The sequence below is a fragment of the Kogia breviceps genome, chromosome 6 (assembly GCF_026419965.1).
Source record: "Kogia breviceps isolate mKogBre1 chromosome 6, mKogBre1 haplotype 1, whole genome shotgun sequence".
Taxonomy (NCBI): domain Eukaryota; kingdom Metazoa; phylum Chordata; class Mammalia; order Artiodactyla; family Physeteridae; genus Kogia; species Kogia breviceps.
In genome coordinates this window covers 128,326,188-128,346,313 of record NC_081315.1, presented here as the reverse complement: position 1 = coordinate 128,346,313, position 20,126 = coordinate 128,326,188, and the positions used below count along the sequence as shown (strand labels likewise).

General features: G+C 35.1%; 1 protein-coding gene across 7 annotated transcripts in view; it reads right to left on the bottom strand.

Annotated features, from left to right (window-relative positions):
• Nucleotides 1–20,126, bottom strand: part of BLTP1 (bridge-like lipid transfer protein family member 1) — a 207,117-nt gene that overhangs the window by 121,191 nt on the left and 65,800 nt on the right. For 6 of the 7 annotated variants that reach the window (XM_059067561.2, XM_067036610.1, XM_067036614.1 and 3 more), the window contains exons 18-24: nt 19,432–19,610; nt 19,154–19,260; nt 17,953–18,158; nt 11,937–12,164; nt 11,003–11,140; nt 4,605–4,784; nt 1,525–1,653 (exon numbers count right to left, since the gene is read on the bottom strand). In XM_059067561.2, coding sequence (XP_058923544.1) covers nt 1,525–1,653; nt 4,605–4,784; nt 11,003–11,140; nt 11,937–12,164; nt 17,953–18,158; nt 19,154–19,260; nt 19,432–19,610 — 1,167 coding nt within the window. The remainder of the gene's footprint in view (nt 1–1,524; nt 1,654–4,604; nt 4,785–11,002; nt 11,141–11,936; nt 12,165–17,952; nt 18,159–19,153; nt 19,261–19,431; nt 19,611–20,126) is intronic. The other variant, XM_067036611.1, reaches the window with a different exon arrangement.

The window sequence follows — 20,126 nt, the reverse complement described above, 5'->3', positions numbered from 1 at the left end:
GATTTTTTTTAAAATTATAATACAACTTAAAAGCTTTGATGGGCTTCCCTGGTGGCGCAGTTGTTGAGAGTCCGCCTGCCGATGCAGGGGATGTGGGTTCGTGCCCCGGTCCGGGAAGATCCCACGTGCCGCGGAGCGGCTGGGCCCGTGAGCCATGGCCGCTGCGCCTGCGCGTCCGGAGCCTGTGCTCCGCAGCGGGAGAGGCCACAACAGTGAGAGGCCCGCATACCGCAAAAAAAAAAAAAAAAAAAAAAAAAGCTTTGAGTATTAGTAGGAAAAAAAAAGAGGGAGGAGATACCTACAAGTATGTACAAATTATTGGTAAGAAACTAATGACTAAGGAACCAATTCCCTGGAGCCTGGCATTGTGTTTATAACAAGAAAATAAATAACTTTATCACCAATTAAAGCTGTTTCCTTTATTGATGGTAAATTAGCACAGATTACAGATTTTCTTGGACATAAAATTAAAAGCAGAATGAATTACTTCCAATTCACAGTAATATAATAGCAAACATACAGTTTGTATAACAAAAGAAAAAAGAAAGGAAAGACACATAGAAAAGAAACTAGAAAGAAAAACTAAACTGTTAGCAATGGCTATCTCTATGTTGTAGAATTAGGGTAAGTTATTTTTCTTTTTTGAAACTGCAATGTTTTCCAGGTTTTCTCAAAGGAGAATACTTAAAAAATGTTCCCCACCCTAAATGCATAAGGAACAGTGTTTACTACAAAATAACACTTTGCATCTCTCTGCCCCTGTACATGATTTCAGGAATTATTATCTCCTTTTTTACAACCCTCTTGAAGGTAGTGTAATGACCCTTAGTCACGGTAGTGCAATGCGGTAGAAAGAGTGTAAGATCTGGAGTCAGGAAACTTGGCAAATGCCCAAAATTGTTAATCATGTTAAAGGAGAACATGCATGTTCCAGAAGGGTCTGAAAACAATGCCATGTAAGGAATTTAACCTTCTTCCTCCAATTTCTAAATCTTCTACATAAACACACAGCCATATCCCAAACAGTTAGTATAATAATGCAGTAAGAGATAAGACATAATTTTATAATTTCTCCACTTATTTGTGAATGTATGTTTTAATAATTACCTCATATTTTAAATTTTTTTAAAAAATTTCTTTGTGGTATGAGGGCCTCTCACTGCTGTGGCCTCTCCCGTCGTGGAGCACAGGCTCCGGACGCGCAGGCTCAGCAGCCATGGCTCACGGGCCCAGCCGCTCCGCGGCATGCGGGATCCTTCCAGACCAGGGCACGAACCCGTGTCCCCTGCATCGGCAGGCGGACTCTCAACCACTGCGCCACCAGGGAAGCCCTTACCTCATATTTTAGATATTTACAACTAAATAACAAGTGGCTATAAATGTGCAAAATAATTTTAGTAATTGAAAAAACTGAACTTTGATGTTTACTTGATGCTATGTGCAGTTGATTTAAAGCTGATATCTCTTTCATTTCGAAAAAAGCCATAAATGTTTATAATACTGCTAACATATCTGTTAACATACCTTGGATTCACAGAACCGACGATCAATTCCATGCTGACATACTATTACTGATTTTGGTCTTTCCAGTTCATACTCCCGACATACGACATGAAAAACAAATGTCTGTCCCCACTCCAAGAGACAAGCCAGCTGCAAATAAGCCATGACAGATTGACAACACTGTTAGCATTCTAAACAATTGTTCAGAGTTTAAAAGCTTATCAAGAATATTAATACAGCTTGAAAGAATCCAAACAGTGCCTTATACCTGCTACATAATCTACTTGTTAGCCAATATCATTTTTCTACCTTGACATCATTTATACGCTTGTGTTACTTTTCATTTGTGAATGACAAAATGCATTGCCAAAATGAAAACTCATTTCAACTGAAAAATTCAACTTCAGCAACCTCTAAAGCAAGTATTTTTTTTTCAAGGTTATACCTTTCTTCTTATATGATTAATCAGAATCCTCTGCACAGAAAAGCACCTAAAATTCTCTACCTAATAATAAACCAAGCTTTGAAGTGAAATTTATATCTATTAAGCTCCAATTTTAGAAAATCAGGTATTCTGAAGATTGAAGAACTTTTATGAATAGAAGTTTAAGTAAGTATATATCAATTTTTCATCAGATCTTAAGTTTAAAAAAAACCTTAGTTTTATAATTGGTTGGTTTACAATAAACACTGAGACAGGGGTATACATGGTATTATCCCCCCACAAAAAAAGAACATATCTTGAACTCTCAGAAAACATGAATTTCACTTTTAAAACATACAAAGAATGGAATAAACACTAAAAGCACCTATGGATTCATGAACCTTGCAGGAAACAGTGATGCCATGATTCTAGTGCAGAAGAAAGAGAAATGTTTCATCTTCTAATAAGGGCAACGTATATGAGAGTCTAGCAATCTTTAGGTTAAAGGAATTGTGTCCAGTCTTGAAGGGTCAGCACAGCTTCACTACATGCTTGCTGGGAACAAAATGTTTTGTTATATGCTTCAGTTTTTACTTGTATATTTAGAGACAGAAAATGGCAGATAAGAAGAAGATAGTTATGAGGCTATGGAGCAATGAATATTTGTTTTCACCCATTATTATATACTTCTTTCCATTCATTTTTATATAAAATATCCCTTTTCAATTCCATTCATTTTCCTACTATTTCTAGAATCTTAGTTTTTGCTGCCCTCCAACAATTTCCTTCCGATACACAAGGTATCTAGTCTTTTTTTTTTTTTTTTTGTGGTACGTGGGTCTCTCCCATTGCGGAGCACAGGCTCCGGATGCGCAGGCTCAGCGGCCATGACTCATGGGCCCAGCCGCTCCGCGGCATGTGGGATCTTCCCAGACCGGGGCACGAACCCGTGTCCCCTGCATCGGCAGGCGGATTCTCAACCACCGCGCCACCAGGGAAGCCCAAGGTATCTAGTCTTTATTCACCTGCTTGTTGCCACTACCTACCTCTAAATTACACGTATTTCACACTCATTCTGTAACTCTTTATTAAAAACTGAGTATGTACCTTTCTACCACATTCCAATCTTTTGAAATGCCAATTATGAAACGCACATTATAAATACAGGCATGCCTCAGAGACACTGTGGGTTTGGTTCCAGACCACCGCAATAAATTTTTAATATAGTGACTATCACAATAAAGCAAGTCACAAATACCTGGTTTCCCAGTGCATGTAGAAGTTATATTTACAAGTAACTAGTAGTCTATCAAATGTACAATAACATTATGTCTAAAAACAACCTTAATTAAAAGATACTTTATTGCTAAAAAATGCTAACCTGAGCCTTCAATGATTTATAATCTTTTTGCAATAGTAACTAACATCAAAGATCACTAATCAGGGGCTTCCCTGGTGGCGCAGTGGTTGGGAGTCCGCCTGCCGATGCGGGGCACGCAGGTTCGTTCCCCGGTCCGGGAGGATCCCACGTGCCGCGGAGCGGCTGGGCCCGTGAGCCATGGCCGCTGAGCCTGCGCGTCCGGAGCCTGCGCTCCGCAACGGGAGAGGCCGCAGCAGTGAGAGGCCCGCATACCACACACACAAAAAAAGATCACTAATCACAGATTACCATAACAAATGTAATAATAATGAAAACGGTTGAAATATTGCAATAATTACCAAAATGTGACACAGACACATAAATTGAGCAAATGCTGTCAGAAAAATGGTGCTGATAGATCTGCTTGATGCAGCATTGCTGCAGACCTTCAATGTTTAAAAAAAAAAAAAAAAAAAAAGCAGAATCTGTGAAGCACAGTAAAATGAGGTATGCCTGTATATGGCCCAACAGGTGAAATATTACAGTAATACAGACATTCGACTAAATTTCAATGGTCCATTTCTAGAACTAAATACAGTCTGCCCTCTGTTTCCTTAGGCTTCACATCTGCAGTTGGCTGAATCCACGGTTGGTTGAGCCTGTGGATGCAGAACCTGTGGATAGGGAGGACTGACTATAACCCTTTAGGCATTAGAGACTAAGTGGGACAGTGAGGGGGAAGGAGAATTTATCCAAAAGGATCAAAACTAGCACTCTAGACCAGATTTTCTACCAATAAATTCATTTTTATTTTTCTAAACCAGTATCCATATCACTAAGTGGAGGTTCAAACGATTTTATCTTGTTTTGGGACATCACAAGTAAAGAATCATGCTACCTTAATAGTATAAATGCTTTTTTCAAATCCTACTTAAGAAATATATAAGAAGGTAAAGTTCTTAGAAAATTATTCTGTGTACTGGGAAAACAAGATTGTTCCAACAGTGGAGAGCCAAGTAATGTAATTTTAATAATATATAATTTGATTTCCAGAAATTTCTCATCCTGAGTTTTTCTCAAAGAAAGTCTTGAATTCTTGAAAGTATTATACAGAACTATAAAACATCACACCTGTCAATTTTAGGTGGCCCAGAAAAGTGAAACTTGTCTCTGACTCATATACTACTGAGAAAATTCTGAATGGCAAGTGGAAATAAAATGAACATTCAAATGGGCATATAACCTATTCTTGGGGAGGTGGGTGAGTAAAGGAAAAAAAAAAGGCAGGAGATAGCACTCTGAGAACTGAGAACATACCTGTGGTGCTGTGACCTTAGCTGTAAGGCTTCCAGCCTGCACATCAATTAGCCATGCATATTCTAAGGAATCACTTCCCAAAGTAAGACCTTCTGCTGAGAACATAGCATGTGCTCTCAGCTGGAGACCTGACAAACTGATGTGACCTTCCCTGAGCACTTCATCCACAGGGGGTCGCTGCTGAAAACAATAATAAGACTGTAAGAAGCATAAGAAAAATCAGCATTATAATTGCTAGTTGCTTTTTAGCCCAGTGACAAAAGGTAAAATCATGCTATTTGGAAAATATGACTTTGGGATCCACAAGCTCCTAACACAACCTTGTACCCATAAAAGTAGTCTGTGTTAAGCTTCTTTAGTGACATTATCCATAAGAGCCCAACTGCAAAGTGAGACAGCAAAGTCCTAAAAAAAAAAATGCAGATCTCTGATTGGTAACTGCCTCAATGAATAAAAAGAAACAAGTATTCGGACTGAGAGGGAATGTAAGAGGCCAATCTTTTGTGACAAGGGAGGAATCATGAGATCAAAGTATTAAAAAGAAGAAAATAACATGGAAGAACTAAGACCATAAAACAAGGAACTAGCAAAGAAAGCCATCTTCCATAAAGATTTTGAGAATTATGTAAATATTAAAAGGATAGATTCATCTTACAAGAATAATTATACATTCACAACTAAAAAGCAGCAACATTTCAAAGAGAAAATTTCTAAGACTTACTCAGAAAGCTAAAGCATATGTCCTAAAATAGGGTATTCCACGCAACACTGGTTTCACAGATGGTTATTAGAAACACAGAATCAAGTAAGTCTGGTAATGCCCTACCCATCAGTCACCAATTTCTATAGAATCTACCTCCCAATCTCTCACAAATGCAGAGTTTCTTCCAGCTTCACTGCTATCATCCTGATCCAAATAATACAACCTCTTGCCAGGATCTCCCAAGCCTTAACTTTTACATATCTCTGGTCCACACTCTACAAAACTACCACAGAGATTTTTTAAAATCAAGTTTTATCATGTTCTTATCTTAAGACTTACAGGCTACCAAAGTACCTCATTCCTCTCCTTGCAGCACTTTTTACACCTGAAATTATTTATCTTAATTTTACCATGACAGTCTTTTTAGTGTGTGTGTGTACAGGCCATCTTACAGGGTTAATGTTCCCTGTTTCAACACAAATTTGGGGAACTGCATTCATAAAAAAGTGTTTTTAAGAATAGAGCTAAATCGAATTCATAAAGAATTCTTAAAAGGTCATTTCAAATTGTGACTATAACAATAGCTCTAGAAACTCTTCTGACACATTTTTAAATTTTATTTTCATCTAAGCTGTGTGACAGTATATAAAATCACTTAATTTCTCCAGGCCTCAGTTCCCTTCTGGTTTATCTGAGGCAGCTGGAGAAGATGGTCAATAAAGATCACTTCTGACACTGAGATTCAATAATTCTCAGTATAAAGTTTTTGATAGCTTTTTCTGAGCTCAAAATTACATGTGGATCTTGGCTTGGAAGAATCAATATTGTTAAAATGTCCACACTATCCAAAGCAATCTACAGACTCAATGCAATCCCTATCAAAATTCCAATGGCGTCTTTCAAAGAAATAGAACAAATAATCCTAGAATTCGTATAGAACCACAAAAAACCCCCCAATACCCAAAGTAATCTTGAAAAAGACATAAAAAGCTGGAGGTATCATGCTCCCTATCTCAAACTCTATCACATAGCTGTAATAATCAAAACAGTATGGTATTAGCATAAAAACAGACACATTAGTCAATGGAACAGAATAGAGAGCCCAGAAATAAACACACATCTATATGGTCAATTAATTTACAGCAAAGGATCCAAGAATATACAATGAGGAAAGGAGAGTCTCTTCAATAAATAGTGCTGGGAAAACTGGGTACCACATACTAAAAGAATGAAACTCGATCACTATCTTATACCATATAAAAAAATCAACTCAAAATTAATTAGAGACTTGAATGTAAGACCTGAAACCATAAAACTCCTAGAAGAAAATATCAAAAGTAGACTTCCTGACATGTGCTTGGTGATTATGTTTTGAATCTAACACCAAAGGCAAAGCAACAAAAGCAAAAATAAACATGCAGGACTACATCAAACTAAAAAGCTTCTTTGTAGCAAAGGAAACTATCAACAAAATGAAAAGGCGACCTGCAGAAGAAAAGAAAATATTTGCAAATCATAAATCTGATACAGGTCTAATACCCAAAATATATAAAGAATTCCCACAACTCAACAGCAAAAAACCAAACAATCCAATTTAAAAAATGGGCAGATGATCTGAATAGCTATTTCTCCAAAGAGGACATGCAGATGGTCAATAGACACATGAAAAGATGATCAACATCACTAAGCATCAGCGAAATGCAAATCAAAACCACAGTGAGATATCACTTCACACCTGTCAGAATGGCTCTCATCAAAAAGAACACAAATAACAAATGTTGGCGAGGATATGGAGAAAAGGGAACCCTGTGCACTGTTGGTGGGAATGTAAATTGGTGCATCCACTATGGAGAATAATGGTGGTTTCTCAAAAAATTAAAAATAGAACTGCCATATGATTCAGCAATTCCACTTCTGGGCAGTTATCCGAAGGAAATGAAAACACTAATTCAAAGAGATACACGCATCCCCATGTACACTGCAGTATTATTTACAAAGGCCAAGATATGGAAAAAACCTAAGTGTCTATCAATGTATGACTGGATAAAGAAATTATGGTGAATATATATATGCATACATATATATGTGTATACATATATACACACACACACAGTGGAATATCAGTCATAAAGAAATATGGTGAATATATATATACATACATATATATGTGTATATATATACACACACACACACAGTGGAATATCAGTCATAAATTATGGTAAATATATATATACATATATGTGTGTGTATATATATATATATATATACACATACACAAATACAGTGGAATATCAGTCATAAAGAAATATGGTGAATATATATATACATACATATATATGTGTATACACACACACACACACACACACACATATACAGAGGAATATCAGTCATTAAAAAAGAAAGGAAATCTTGCCATTTGCAACAACATAAATGGACCTCGAGGGCAATATGCTAAATGAAATAAGTAAGATAGAGAAAGGCAAATACCGTATGATCCCTCTTACATGTGGAATCTAAAAAAAAGCTCATAGAATACAGAAAACAGATTGGTGGTTGCCAGAGGTGAGAGTAGGGGGTGGGGGAAATGGGTGAAAGGGGTCAAAAGACAAAAGAAAATAAAGTGCATGTGGCCTTCAAGTTGGGGGGGGGGGTTCATGCAGACAAGACAGGGGGTATTGAGGGCATGATGCCTTTATCTGTCACTACCACCCAGCTTGTCTATTTTTATTATTTTTAGCCACATAGGTTATCACAGGGACCATCCAAATGTATTTTCCAAGAATGTTCAGGGCCCACATATGCATCTGCTGTTAGTATATTAGAGTACCATCAGAAAGTCAGCTATTTATGACTTTTGAATGCCACTGTACCTACACAGACACTTAGGTGAGTTTACCTCAGCTATTTCTCAAAGACAATGAAGTTCACTCTTTGGAAAATACTAGAAAATGAAGGTTGATTTCTTGGTAGTTCAAACCCAACATGCCCAGAAACGCATCATCTTCCCCTATAAACCAGTTCCTCCTCCCGTATTCTTTATCTCCCACTGGCTCAGTTAATTGCCCAAGGCAAAAACCAGGCATCATCCTGGATTCTATCCTCTCTCTCACCACCCACTGTGGAAAAAAAAACAAAAACAAACATGTGGATCTTGGCGTGTCCTAAAGGTAAAGCCTACCTGGTACACCAATAAAGATTATATTCTAGATTTTATTACGGCTTGCATCATTTAGTGGGTTGAATTGCGTCCCCTATGAAGACACGTTCAATTCCTAAGCTCAGGTACCTGTGAATGTGATCTTATTTGGAAATAGGGTCTTGACGAATGTAATCAAGTTAAAATGTGATTACACTGGATTACAGTGGGCCCTAATCCAAGGTACAGTGTCCTTGTAAGGGGAAAACTTAGACACACAGACTCATGGAGAGAATGCCACGTGAAGACAGAGGCAGAGATTTGAGTGATACAACTACAAAACAAGGAATGCCAAGGATTGTTAGCGACCACCAAAAGCTAGGAAAAGACAAGGAAGGATCCTCTTCTACAGCCTTGAAAGAGAGCATGGCCCCGCCAAACACACCGATTTCAGACTTCTAGGCTCCAAAGCTGTGAAAGAATAAGTTTCTGTTGTTCTAAGCCACCCAGTGTAGGGTACTTTGCATTGGCAGCCCTAGAAAACTAATATACATCAAAAGATGATCAAGTAAAAACTGTGTGGTTTCTTAAGTCAGACACAATAATAGACCCATCATATTAGATCCTTAACCTTGAAGTTCTGCACTAAGACTAATGCTACCAGAAATAAGCAGCTACAGGTGAGTGAACCAGAACTGAGTCTTGAGGGCAGTCACAGTGTGAAGCTTCCCACCATGAAAGAGTATTAGATAGTATAAAGACAAAAGAAGAAAATACTTCTTAGGAATGCTAGCACTACAAAATGTAAGCAAATTTAGTAGATAAGCAAATTCCAAGAGAATATGTATAGACCATGCTTGTCTTCAGGGTGAATTATGAAGTGTTAACCATCCAGGAAACAAAACATCACTAATACTTCTCCTACTGCCTTGATATCTCCACTCCTTGAATTCCTTTTCTTATCACCAAATAAATCACACTTTACACTTCAGTCTCTGTACAAGTTTGCCAGTAATTCTATAAGTAGGGTTAATATGAACTTTCATAATAAACTCAATAAAATATTTTTTATATCTACTAAAGTCTCTCGAGAATGCAGTGATTAAAACAGAAGTTGAAGTATCACCAGGTACTCAGAGCAACCAGAGATACTCACCTAAGAGTCTCAGAACTCAGCCATAAGAAGATATTTCCCTTTTACCTTTATTAATTTCCTCAACAGATTGAAAAAAGGAGATGGGCTCCCTCTCCATACACTTGCCTCCCCAAATAAAAAAACAACCAATCTAATGACCCACTAATTAGAGAGAGAAGGACAAGAGTTATTTTTAAGGTTTCATAGACAAGAAGGTTTCAAGGTTTCAAGACAAGACATGTGACAAGTTAAAATAAAAGTGTTAACACAAGTGAGATCTTTGTGATGATAGAATAGTTCTGTATCTTGATTTTGGTGGCAGTTACACAAATCTACACGTGATAAGATGACACAGAACTATGCACACATGTTGTGCCAATGTCAATCTCCTGGTTTTGATACTATACCATAATTATGTAAAAGATCAACATGAAGGAAACACAGAAACTCTCTGTACCACCTTTGTAACCTCCTATAAATCTATAATTCTTTTGAAATAAAAGTTTTAAAAAAAGAAACACATTCTGTGGCAAAAACTATCATACATTAAGTGTTAAGTTTTAGCTACTACAATAGAAAAATATAGTCAGTTATGGCAAAAGAGTGAAAAGGGGTATGCTCTTCTAAATAAGATGATCAGTTACTACATAGACTCCATAGCGAGTTATCATTCAGTGATGATTCACTGTCAGATTCATCCTCCTGTTTATAACTTTACTTTGCTCTGTACTAAAACACATCATAGTTCTAAAGCACACAACTTGATTAAAAGTAGGAAAGAGCCTTAAAGTAGTGGCAGATGCCAAGAGAAGCCACTGGCATTAAAAAATAATAATAATAATAATAATAAAGTAATAATCTACCCAGGAATGTAAAATATTCCCACTTGATGAATGTCACCAGTTCACTTCCAAAAAGAGCCTCAGGAATATCTTGAAGGAATTAACAAAGTATCTGGTAGGTACATTAGATGAAAAGAATAAATCATTGACCATGTAGGTATGCATGTTTTCAAGATTTATGGTACTGGTTAATATTAACACTTAGGTTGTGATTTTCAACACCATCTACCAACATTGTATACAATTCGTTTTTCCCTTCCATAAACATATGAGAAAGGTAGAGAGTATTTCTTTCCATTTCTAAAAACAGTAGATATAAAATATAATTGTTTGGGATCATATAAATAGGAAATAAGCAGAGGAAAAAAAAGAAAAACTAAGATTCTTGAAATAATTCTCATATATATATATATATATATATATACACACACACACAATACAAAACTGCTTAGTACAGTTAAACTAAAGGTCCCTAATTTTAAGAGCTATATATTCCATGCTCTGAAGTTAACACATTGTTCTGACCCCAACAACAGTAATAATACATCTCTAAGCCTCTACCATAACTCAGCTTCACATTACCTGATAGTTATCACTGACAAACACATTCAGGGGTGACAGGACAAGCTGCAGCATGGTCTCCCTAAATCCTTTTTTCATTTCAAAACATAGTCTTTCCAAAAAAGCTGTAGGGCATTCAGGGCCATCGGTAGTTCCATGCTAAAGTCAAGCAAAATACCACAATCAAGATACAGATTAAAGACCAAGGAGGTACAGGAAAATAAAAATTACATTTATACAATTAAAAGACTGATATTTTAACAGGAGAAACAGTGCTGACTGACAAAAAGAAGCATTCTGTACCCAGAAAAAGACATTAGGTTCACTAAGCACCAGAGGTGATTTCTTTCCCCTGCAACCCTAGGAACACGACATGGAACCAGTATGCAGCACAATGTTCTAGGGCCACACCCTCCCTATCTGGCCTGGCTCCAATGGCCATGGGTTCTTTGGACAATATAATCTCATTTCAAGTCAGCCCCAAGAGGCCCAAGGGTCATCCTTTAGAGTAAACCAGGATACTGTGCTGAATCCAAACCTCTGACACAACTCAACCTCCAGGGTCAAGTCTGAATCTTGATTTTGTAATAGGTCTAACATCCCAGACTGGTCTGGAGTTAGAGATAAAGGCTAAAAAATGTGAAGTCCTAGGACATCCATCAGGCTAACTATAAACCTAGCAACTCAACAGCATGGCAAAATGTTCTAAACTTATACAGAACAGCAAAGAAGGAACTGACGTGAAAGGAGAAAAACAGAACGGAAAATTATCAGTGATCGGGTAATTATACTATGAAGAAAATAATAAACTAGCTTTATAAAGATAAAAGGATAAATACAGAAGTGTTTTTGAATGTGAATTTTTTATGTAAGTGTCTGCACACACAGACACAGTTTCCTACGCTGAGTGGATTTCATAATAAACTCCAGACTATTTCGACACGTAAACACTTACAACAGGAAGACGCCCGTGAACTTTGTGCAAATTAACAAGTACAGTAATATCCCAAGGACGCAAGGTAAGCGGATGAATTGACTTGGCTGAACTTTCATTTTCTTTTTTGTCATTTTCCATCCCAACAGCAGTCCACCCAGAGCTGGATGATGTTGACAGTGACAGAACAGGACTTGAAATAACCTCTTCAAAATCCATATACATGTCATCTTCCCCAAAGTAGTTTTCCTACAAATATTAAGAGTAAATTGCCATCAAAAGAGATATGTAATAATAACTTTTCACCTTGGAGGCTGAAATTTGTAAACTAAGCAATTCTTTAACCTGATTTAAAGCATCAGTCTATTTCCTTAAAATGAAAACGAGATACATATATTTAAGGCACCCACTTAATACTTAACTTCATATATTTAAGCAGCCACTTACTTGGCTGCTTAGCAAATAAATATTCCGTAGCAAAAAAAAAAAAAAAAAACCCACAGAAAGTTACAGAAGTTTTTAGTAAAGCTTCATGATAACACCACCTCTAATTATAGCAAAAACTTGCAATTTAGGTCCTAAAAGAAACCTATGAAGATTTGAAAGGTTCAGTTGTTTTCAATCTGTGCCTCTCAGAGTTCTGAGGTAATAATACCCAGAGATATCCTTTGAGGGAAGCAGATCAATTCACTAAAAATCAATTTGGCTAAATCCAATTAGCTAAATCTGTTTATATATTACAGTTGGAATATTTATCAGGAATGTTTTAACAGCTTTAATAAGAATGTCCCATTTTCATTACTTGTGACAAAAACATTATAAACAGTTACCAAAACTTCCTTTCACACAGTTCATCCTGGTTTCTTAAGTATTCGAATTCCAGAAGTGTTTCAACAATTAATATCTGGTTTCTTTTGCATCAGAATTTAAATTTCTTTTTTTATTGAAATTCTTTTTTCTTCTTATTAATTTTAAATTTTGCCTATTTGATCTGTCAGTAGTAATCAAAAAGTTGTTAAAATAGTCCATTTAACACTGTTAAGTACATTTGCTCAATATTAAAACCAAGGTAGTATTTTGGTCAATTCTGCATTTTGGTTATTGACATATTTATTTTCTGGCTAGGGTTCTGGATATATGGCCAATTAATATCCTTTCATGGGAAAGGATATTGAAGGGCTTAAGGTCATTCAGTTAATTACTGGCAGGGCAAATATTAAAATCCCAAATATAGTGACTTGCAGAACTGGGGCTTTTTCCTATATTCTCTACTGTCATCTGCCTCTAAATAATACAGGCCCTACTTCGAACCTGCTTGATTTAATTGTGCTTATATAACTCTGAAGCATGGACAAATTCAAACACAAATAGAAAGGGAAATAAATATTGCTTTTTATCCTGAATTCCAACATTAAATTTTTAAAACTCAAAATAAATATCTAATTGATTTCAATCAACATTAAAAACCTAGAGGTACTTGGAGCAGTAGTTCTCCCTCAGATCATCTGAGAAGGCTTTTCAAAACATACATGCTGGGCTTCCCTGGTGGCGCAGTGGTTGAGAGTCCGCCTGCCGATGCAGGGGACACGGGTTCGTGCCCCGGTCCGGGAAGATCCCACATGCCGCGGAGCGGCTGGGCCCGTGAGCAATGGCCGCTGAGCCTGCGCGTCCGGAGCCTGTGCCCCGCAACGGGAGAGGCCACAACAGTGAGAGGCCCGCGTACCACAAAAAAAAAAAAAAAAAAAAAAAAAAAAAAAACATACATGCTGTCCCAGTCCTGGAGGTTTGCAGTGGCCATGGAGTCCAGAAACAAGTGGAAAATGGAAGTTCCTTTGGTGATTTTACCTGCACATGGCCTCCAGACCTAATCATCTCTGCCCTACCTCCCCTCCCCTCCACACAACTTATCTAAGGAGTCAATGTATACTATTCATGTTTATTAGCTTTCAACATACTAAGAGTTACCAACAAATCATTAGAAATGTTATACTTATTTTAGCTAATTTTTAATAATACTAGCCTAATAATCTCTTATTTTTAAAAGATTCCCTTGTAGTCTCTTACAATTTTTAACCCTAAAAAAAAGATTCCTATAGATTACTACAATTAAAGGAAAAAGATTCTCTTGGGCATAATGTTCAATTTGCTGCTAAACCAATCTCCGCTTAATTATCTGAAACAGAAATAACTCATATCAGATTCTCTAGGGATTACTGAATCTCCAACATAATAGAAGACAGTTGCTAAGTTTTATTAAATGTGTCAATGACTGTTTTTAAAGAGTTATAAAACACTAGAAGTCTTTTATGCGTTAACACATTTGTACCTGTTGAATATTATCAACAAAATGTACTTTATAAATCATAACTCTTTAAAAGTTAGCCTAATGTTAAATGTTTAATGTTGGTGTCTGATTTCAGTTTTGTGAGGTTTTTAAATATATGAGTTACATCTGTAAGAGTTAATTTCTTAAGGATTCACTAAAAAAATTACCAAAAGTTTGATTGAAGTATCTGGCAAGTAGTAATATATTATGGCAAACTTTTATGATATTTTAACATTAGTGAATGTATACAAATATTTAAAAATACAAGTAAAAATCCTATTTCCATTTTAAACAACCCTAAAAAAAACCATTGGCTTATAGAATTGGGAAAATGTATTCTTTTGTCAAGTTTTTAGCATGTATGACTTTAAGAATAATAAACTACATTTTCAATTTACTTAGGAGTCCTCTGAAATTTTATTTTCCCAGAAATATTTTATTACATGAGTATCAAGTAACCTACTTTAAGTAACAGAAGACTTTCATTTTTTTTCCCAGTTAAAATTTCATACTTATCCAATGATACTCATTTCTCAAAAAAAAAAAAGAAAAAACAGGTATTATCAACAATAATTAGAAGACCACTAATAAAATCAGAAATGAAGGGAAAAAACCCTACAAGTACTCTGTTTCCAATACTGTTTTTTTAATTGAAACTTGATAGCCAGTCTTCTGTTCAAGACCAATAAAACTATTTTTTAATATTTTTTATTTTTTACATAATTTTTAAAGGTTATACTCCACTTACAGTTATTACAAAATAATGGCTATATTCCCCATGAAAACTATTTTTTAATAAGAAAAACATATGTCATATATACCCTTAATCCATGGTTACTATTTGCCACCACTTATATGCTATCACTATTTAGATTCAGATTTCCTTCTTCCATTAAGAATAAATGTAATAAGACTAACAGAAGTCAATTCATAAAAGTAATATAAGGGGTATTGTTATCCAACCTTATGTCCACAACATAAGAAATGACATGAAGTTCTAATATTACTGAAAGGACTTTGGACTGACACTTAGAGTTGCTACGTAGTCTACATCTTCAGAAGACCTCTCATTTCCATAAAATGTCCTCGTAAATTATAATGCACATTCACTAAATACTCTTCTTAGAATTCTTTGTAATAATAATGCCAGGCCTAGTTTCCATTGTGGATTTTGTGGAAGTCAGTTTTACAGTCAAATAAATACAGGGCAATTCTTTTTTTCTAGTGATGTATCCTTTAGAATTTCTTGATGTTTAATTTCAATAACTAAGAAAAATATAATCTCAGTTACATGAGTTTTCATATTCTCTGTTTTCTTTTAAATATACATACATACATAATACATGTATCAAACCTAACTTCCAAAAAGTTTTAAAGCTCTAACACTGATACTAAGTAGAACTAAGTTATACATTAAAACTAATGAAAAAAGAGTAAGGGACATTTAAGACAGGATAACATCTCCATGTCAGCATGACACTAAGCCGAAAACAAACAACTTAAAGAGTTACATGTGACATATATTCCTAATAAAAGGAAGCAGAGAGTTCATTGGGTTAGAAATTATTTTTAAAAATATGTCAAAACTTAAAAATTTTAAATTTGTTTCAGTAGACACTTCAAGTTCTGAATTAACTTGATGAATATAAATACAAATATTTAGCACAACAAACTTCTGACACTACTAAAAAGTTGTTGTAAAGTCTGTAATGCATAGTGTGCATCAAAACATAATAAACTACCAACATGGGTAACATATATGGAACAGAATTTATAAAGAAGTCTAAAACAAAGGTATGTCTTTCTTTCTCTGTGTTCTTTGTTATAGTCCTCTTTTTTTTGTTTATGTATTACTATGGAATTTTTTTAATTAAAAAATTGAGGTTCAATGTACATGTGGTAATGCAAAAACAGAGTTAATACTTCTCTAGTAGTATTCAAAACTGATATTATATCAATATAACCGCCTACACCCGATAACTAAATCATTGCTTATATTTAAATTAAAATATAATTCAGCCTTTTCTGGAGACTACGGCTTGAAAATTCAATTTTAGATCCTTTATATTCACAGGCAATCCCAAGAAAATAAGATATTGGGAGAAATAATATCTGAAGAATATTTTAGGCCAAAAAATGATCACAAGAGAAAAATATATGTTTGTGTGTGTGTGTGTGTGTGTGTGTGTGTCCTCCCTTTGAAACTGAAGAATTACTTCTTTACTCTTTCAAGAATCTCTAAAACCCTAGGGGAAGAAAAGGTAAAAAGCAAACAAACTATAGGTTTCCACAAATATTAAACACATTTTCCCTTGCATCTTTCACCTTAAATTACATCATCTGATGCTATATGGTAGTTTTTAGTAAATATAATACAGTAACTCAAATACTGAGATTTTACAAAACTTCAAAATTTATTCAGCCAGCACATCTTAAAGACAGCCTTTGCTAACAAACCTTGATTGTCCTTCCCTGGCCAACCTTGCTCATCCTAGACCCTTTCCAGAATTATGTACTCCTGTTACTGTACATTAAGGGATTCCTTGTTAGCTAAGCATTCAATATCCAAACCTCTACAATTATGAAGTTACAAAAGGAAGCAAATAAGTAAGCATTGATAAAATTAGATTCACAGAAACATCCACACTACAATTAACTCTAAGGTTCATGATTGTTAATGTTTGAACAATTAGTCTCTCTTTGATTAACAGATGTAGTAAATAACCAATGGTACAATGAAAATCTAAAGCAAAGTGAATTTGCAAAATCCTGGAAAAATGCAAAATTTCATGAAGTAGCTGAATGTGATGTTGGATAACTGCTCAAATCATAGGTAAAACTATCAGTGATAAGTGAAAATCTGGAAGGCTTAGAGAAGTTACCTACAAAAAGGAATAAATCAACAAGAATTAGTGATGACTCACTAGGGACTTTTTAAAAATATGATTTGAGTATCAAATGAATAAAAATGATAAACAGAAAACTGAAAAAGTACTCAAATATTTTTCTTAAAATAGCCTCTCTTCATAATCATGCTCCAGACAGCAACCTTAAAGTGCTATCATACTATGCAGTCATACAATTTCACTGCAAAAATTATACCAGAATGAATCAACACTTGATTTGGTCTTTGCTCAAAGAAATAGTATATATTTCTTCAGAGCCTAAATTTGTCATACTCTGAAATGAATTCATTTTCTCATATTTGCTTCAATTTTCAAGATAGAGCTCCAAACAAATCTTTGCTTATTACTTACCGTGAAATGAAGTTGTTGGTTTCTGATAGACTCACTTGAAGTAGCCTTTTCCTAGTACAATTATCCTCAGATAACAAAGTTATTTTATACTTCTACTGCTGCGTTAATTACAGTGCGTTAAAATTGTCCATATATATATATATATATATATATCCTGCTATATCCCTCCAGCTTATTTTCTTATGGACAGATGCTATATCATCTGTATCTCTAGCAACTAGCACAACTAGAACACACTAATTGCTCAAAATAAAAAATACTAAACTGAGGAGTACACAATTTTTAATAAATAATTTTATAATTGTGTCTAACACCACAAACCTAGTTGACATATATAACATATCCTAAATACTTTAAATCATATAATTGGCCATTTCAAATGGTCTCAATTTCAATTAGATGTTAACTGCTTTTCCTATGTTTAAAAATATGGAGGTTCTTTTAAAATTCTTACCTTTATACATAGAAAGGCATTTAATAGAGGTCCATAGAGAGTTATCTGAGAATCTGGAGAAAGTTCCATTTCTACATGAAGTTTATCAGGTGGAAGTTCTGAGGGATCAATAGGTGGACGTGAAGAAGTAGAAGGAGAAGAAACAACTCTGTCTGTTTTCTGGGATGGCCTTAATACAGATAGCATTGTTTCTTCCATTTCTGACACTGGAATAAATTGAGGAAAAAAGAATAATGTTTGAGGGGTGAGGGAGGAAAGCACCTCTTAAAAGTTCTTCAAGGAACTAGTTACTAGGAAATTCGATTTTGCAAATATGAAAGCAACTAATGCTGATAAAATATCTGTAGTATACAATGAAAACAAACCTGAAAGATTAATGATTAAGAATGCAATAAAGAATGGACTTTATTGAAATATGTATAAAATACATAAATCAAACTTCAAAGAATCGATGAAAAGTTCCCACTAACAAAGGCAACATTCTCATCAAGTTCTGTCAATATACTGTAAATCTGGGTCACAATTAGGTTTTAACTATACTTAGGCATTAAACTATAAAGTTATTTTCACATAAACAGTTATTCAAATGCAGTGTGACATTATCAACATATACATAAGAGAAAGTTACAAAAACTATTCTTAAAAACTTAACTCACTGGAAAAATACACAGAAAATATTACTTAACACTAATTCCACTTTGTATCCAAATAAAGCAGCACTTAAGCCTCAGGGAAACTATAAATGATATGACAGTTGTCAAAATGCATTAAAGAAACTAACATCTCACAAAATCAAGTGCTTTAAATATATAGATTTACATATACCTAACTTCATACTCCAGCTCTGCTGCTTCTAGCTCAGCAGACCTTGAGAAAATTACTTACTTTCTCTGAGCATATCTCCTCAACTCTACAATGACAATAATAATTATAACATCTATCTCACAGAGTTGCTTCAAGAGTTAAATGAGATAAAGTTAACCAGGAAACAGCTTGGCCTAGTATTTGATATAGTACTTGATATATAGTAAATGCTCAATGAAAGTTAGCTGTAATTATACCAAAATCCTTAAAAGATTTTAAATGTATGAAACTGCCAATAGATGCATTTTCAAATATTTTTAATTTCTCCTTGTATCTTTGATGTTTATCAATTATAACACTAGATATTTCACTGTACAAATTATATAAAAACACTTACATGACTGTTTTAGCTGTTCATCTGCTTTTTGTGGATAAATTGGATGCCATGTGTAATCAATTGTAAGCATGACACTTGGGACAGTCCAGCATTCAACCCAACCAGCCCTTTGAAGAGTAAAAATAAAGTTTCTAGTCTGGTACTTATTCCTTTGATTGTATACAGACACCAGTTACAGATAATCAAATTTTACTGTCATTCTTTTAAAGAATTAGAAGAGTAATTTCTCCACATAAACTTAGATCAAAATACTTAGATCACTAATATTAAGTACTTACTTTTCTTGAGTAATGTTCCGCCATTTTGGTTTAACTGTTTTCTGGCCACTTTGACATTCAGCAGGAATACCAGTATCGTGAGCCATTTTATTTGGGTGGCAATTCTTTACCAGCATAAATAATGAATATTTACTAGGGTGGCAATCTGGTAGAAACAAATGAAGATCAACATCTTCTCCCTAAAAAATAATTTATAATAATCCAAAGTAACAAAATAGGTACATAAATTTGTTAGGTTACTATTTACAGACAAGCTTAACTATAATAATTAAACAGAAAATAAACATAAATTTGAAATGGCAGGTTTTACACTGAATAATCAGGTAAGTAACTGGAATAAGATCTTACATTGACTGAAACTAAATTCTTCTTAGAAAGTCAAGAAAGGGACTTCCCTGGTGGTGCAGTGGTTAAGAATCCGCCTGTCAATTCAGGGGACATGGGTTGGAGCCCTGGTCCAGGAAGATCCCACATGACACAGAGCAACTAAGCTTGTGTGCCACAACTACTGAGCCTGTGCTCTAGGTCCCGCGTGCCACAACTACGGAGCCTGAGTGCCACAACTACTGAAGCCCGCGCGCCTAGGGCCTGTGTTCCACAATAAGAGAAGCCACCGCAATGAGAGGCCCGTGCACCACAACGAAGAGTAGCCCCTGCTCTCCGCAAGAGAAAGCCCATGCGCAGCAACGAAGACC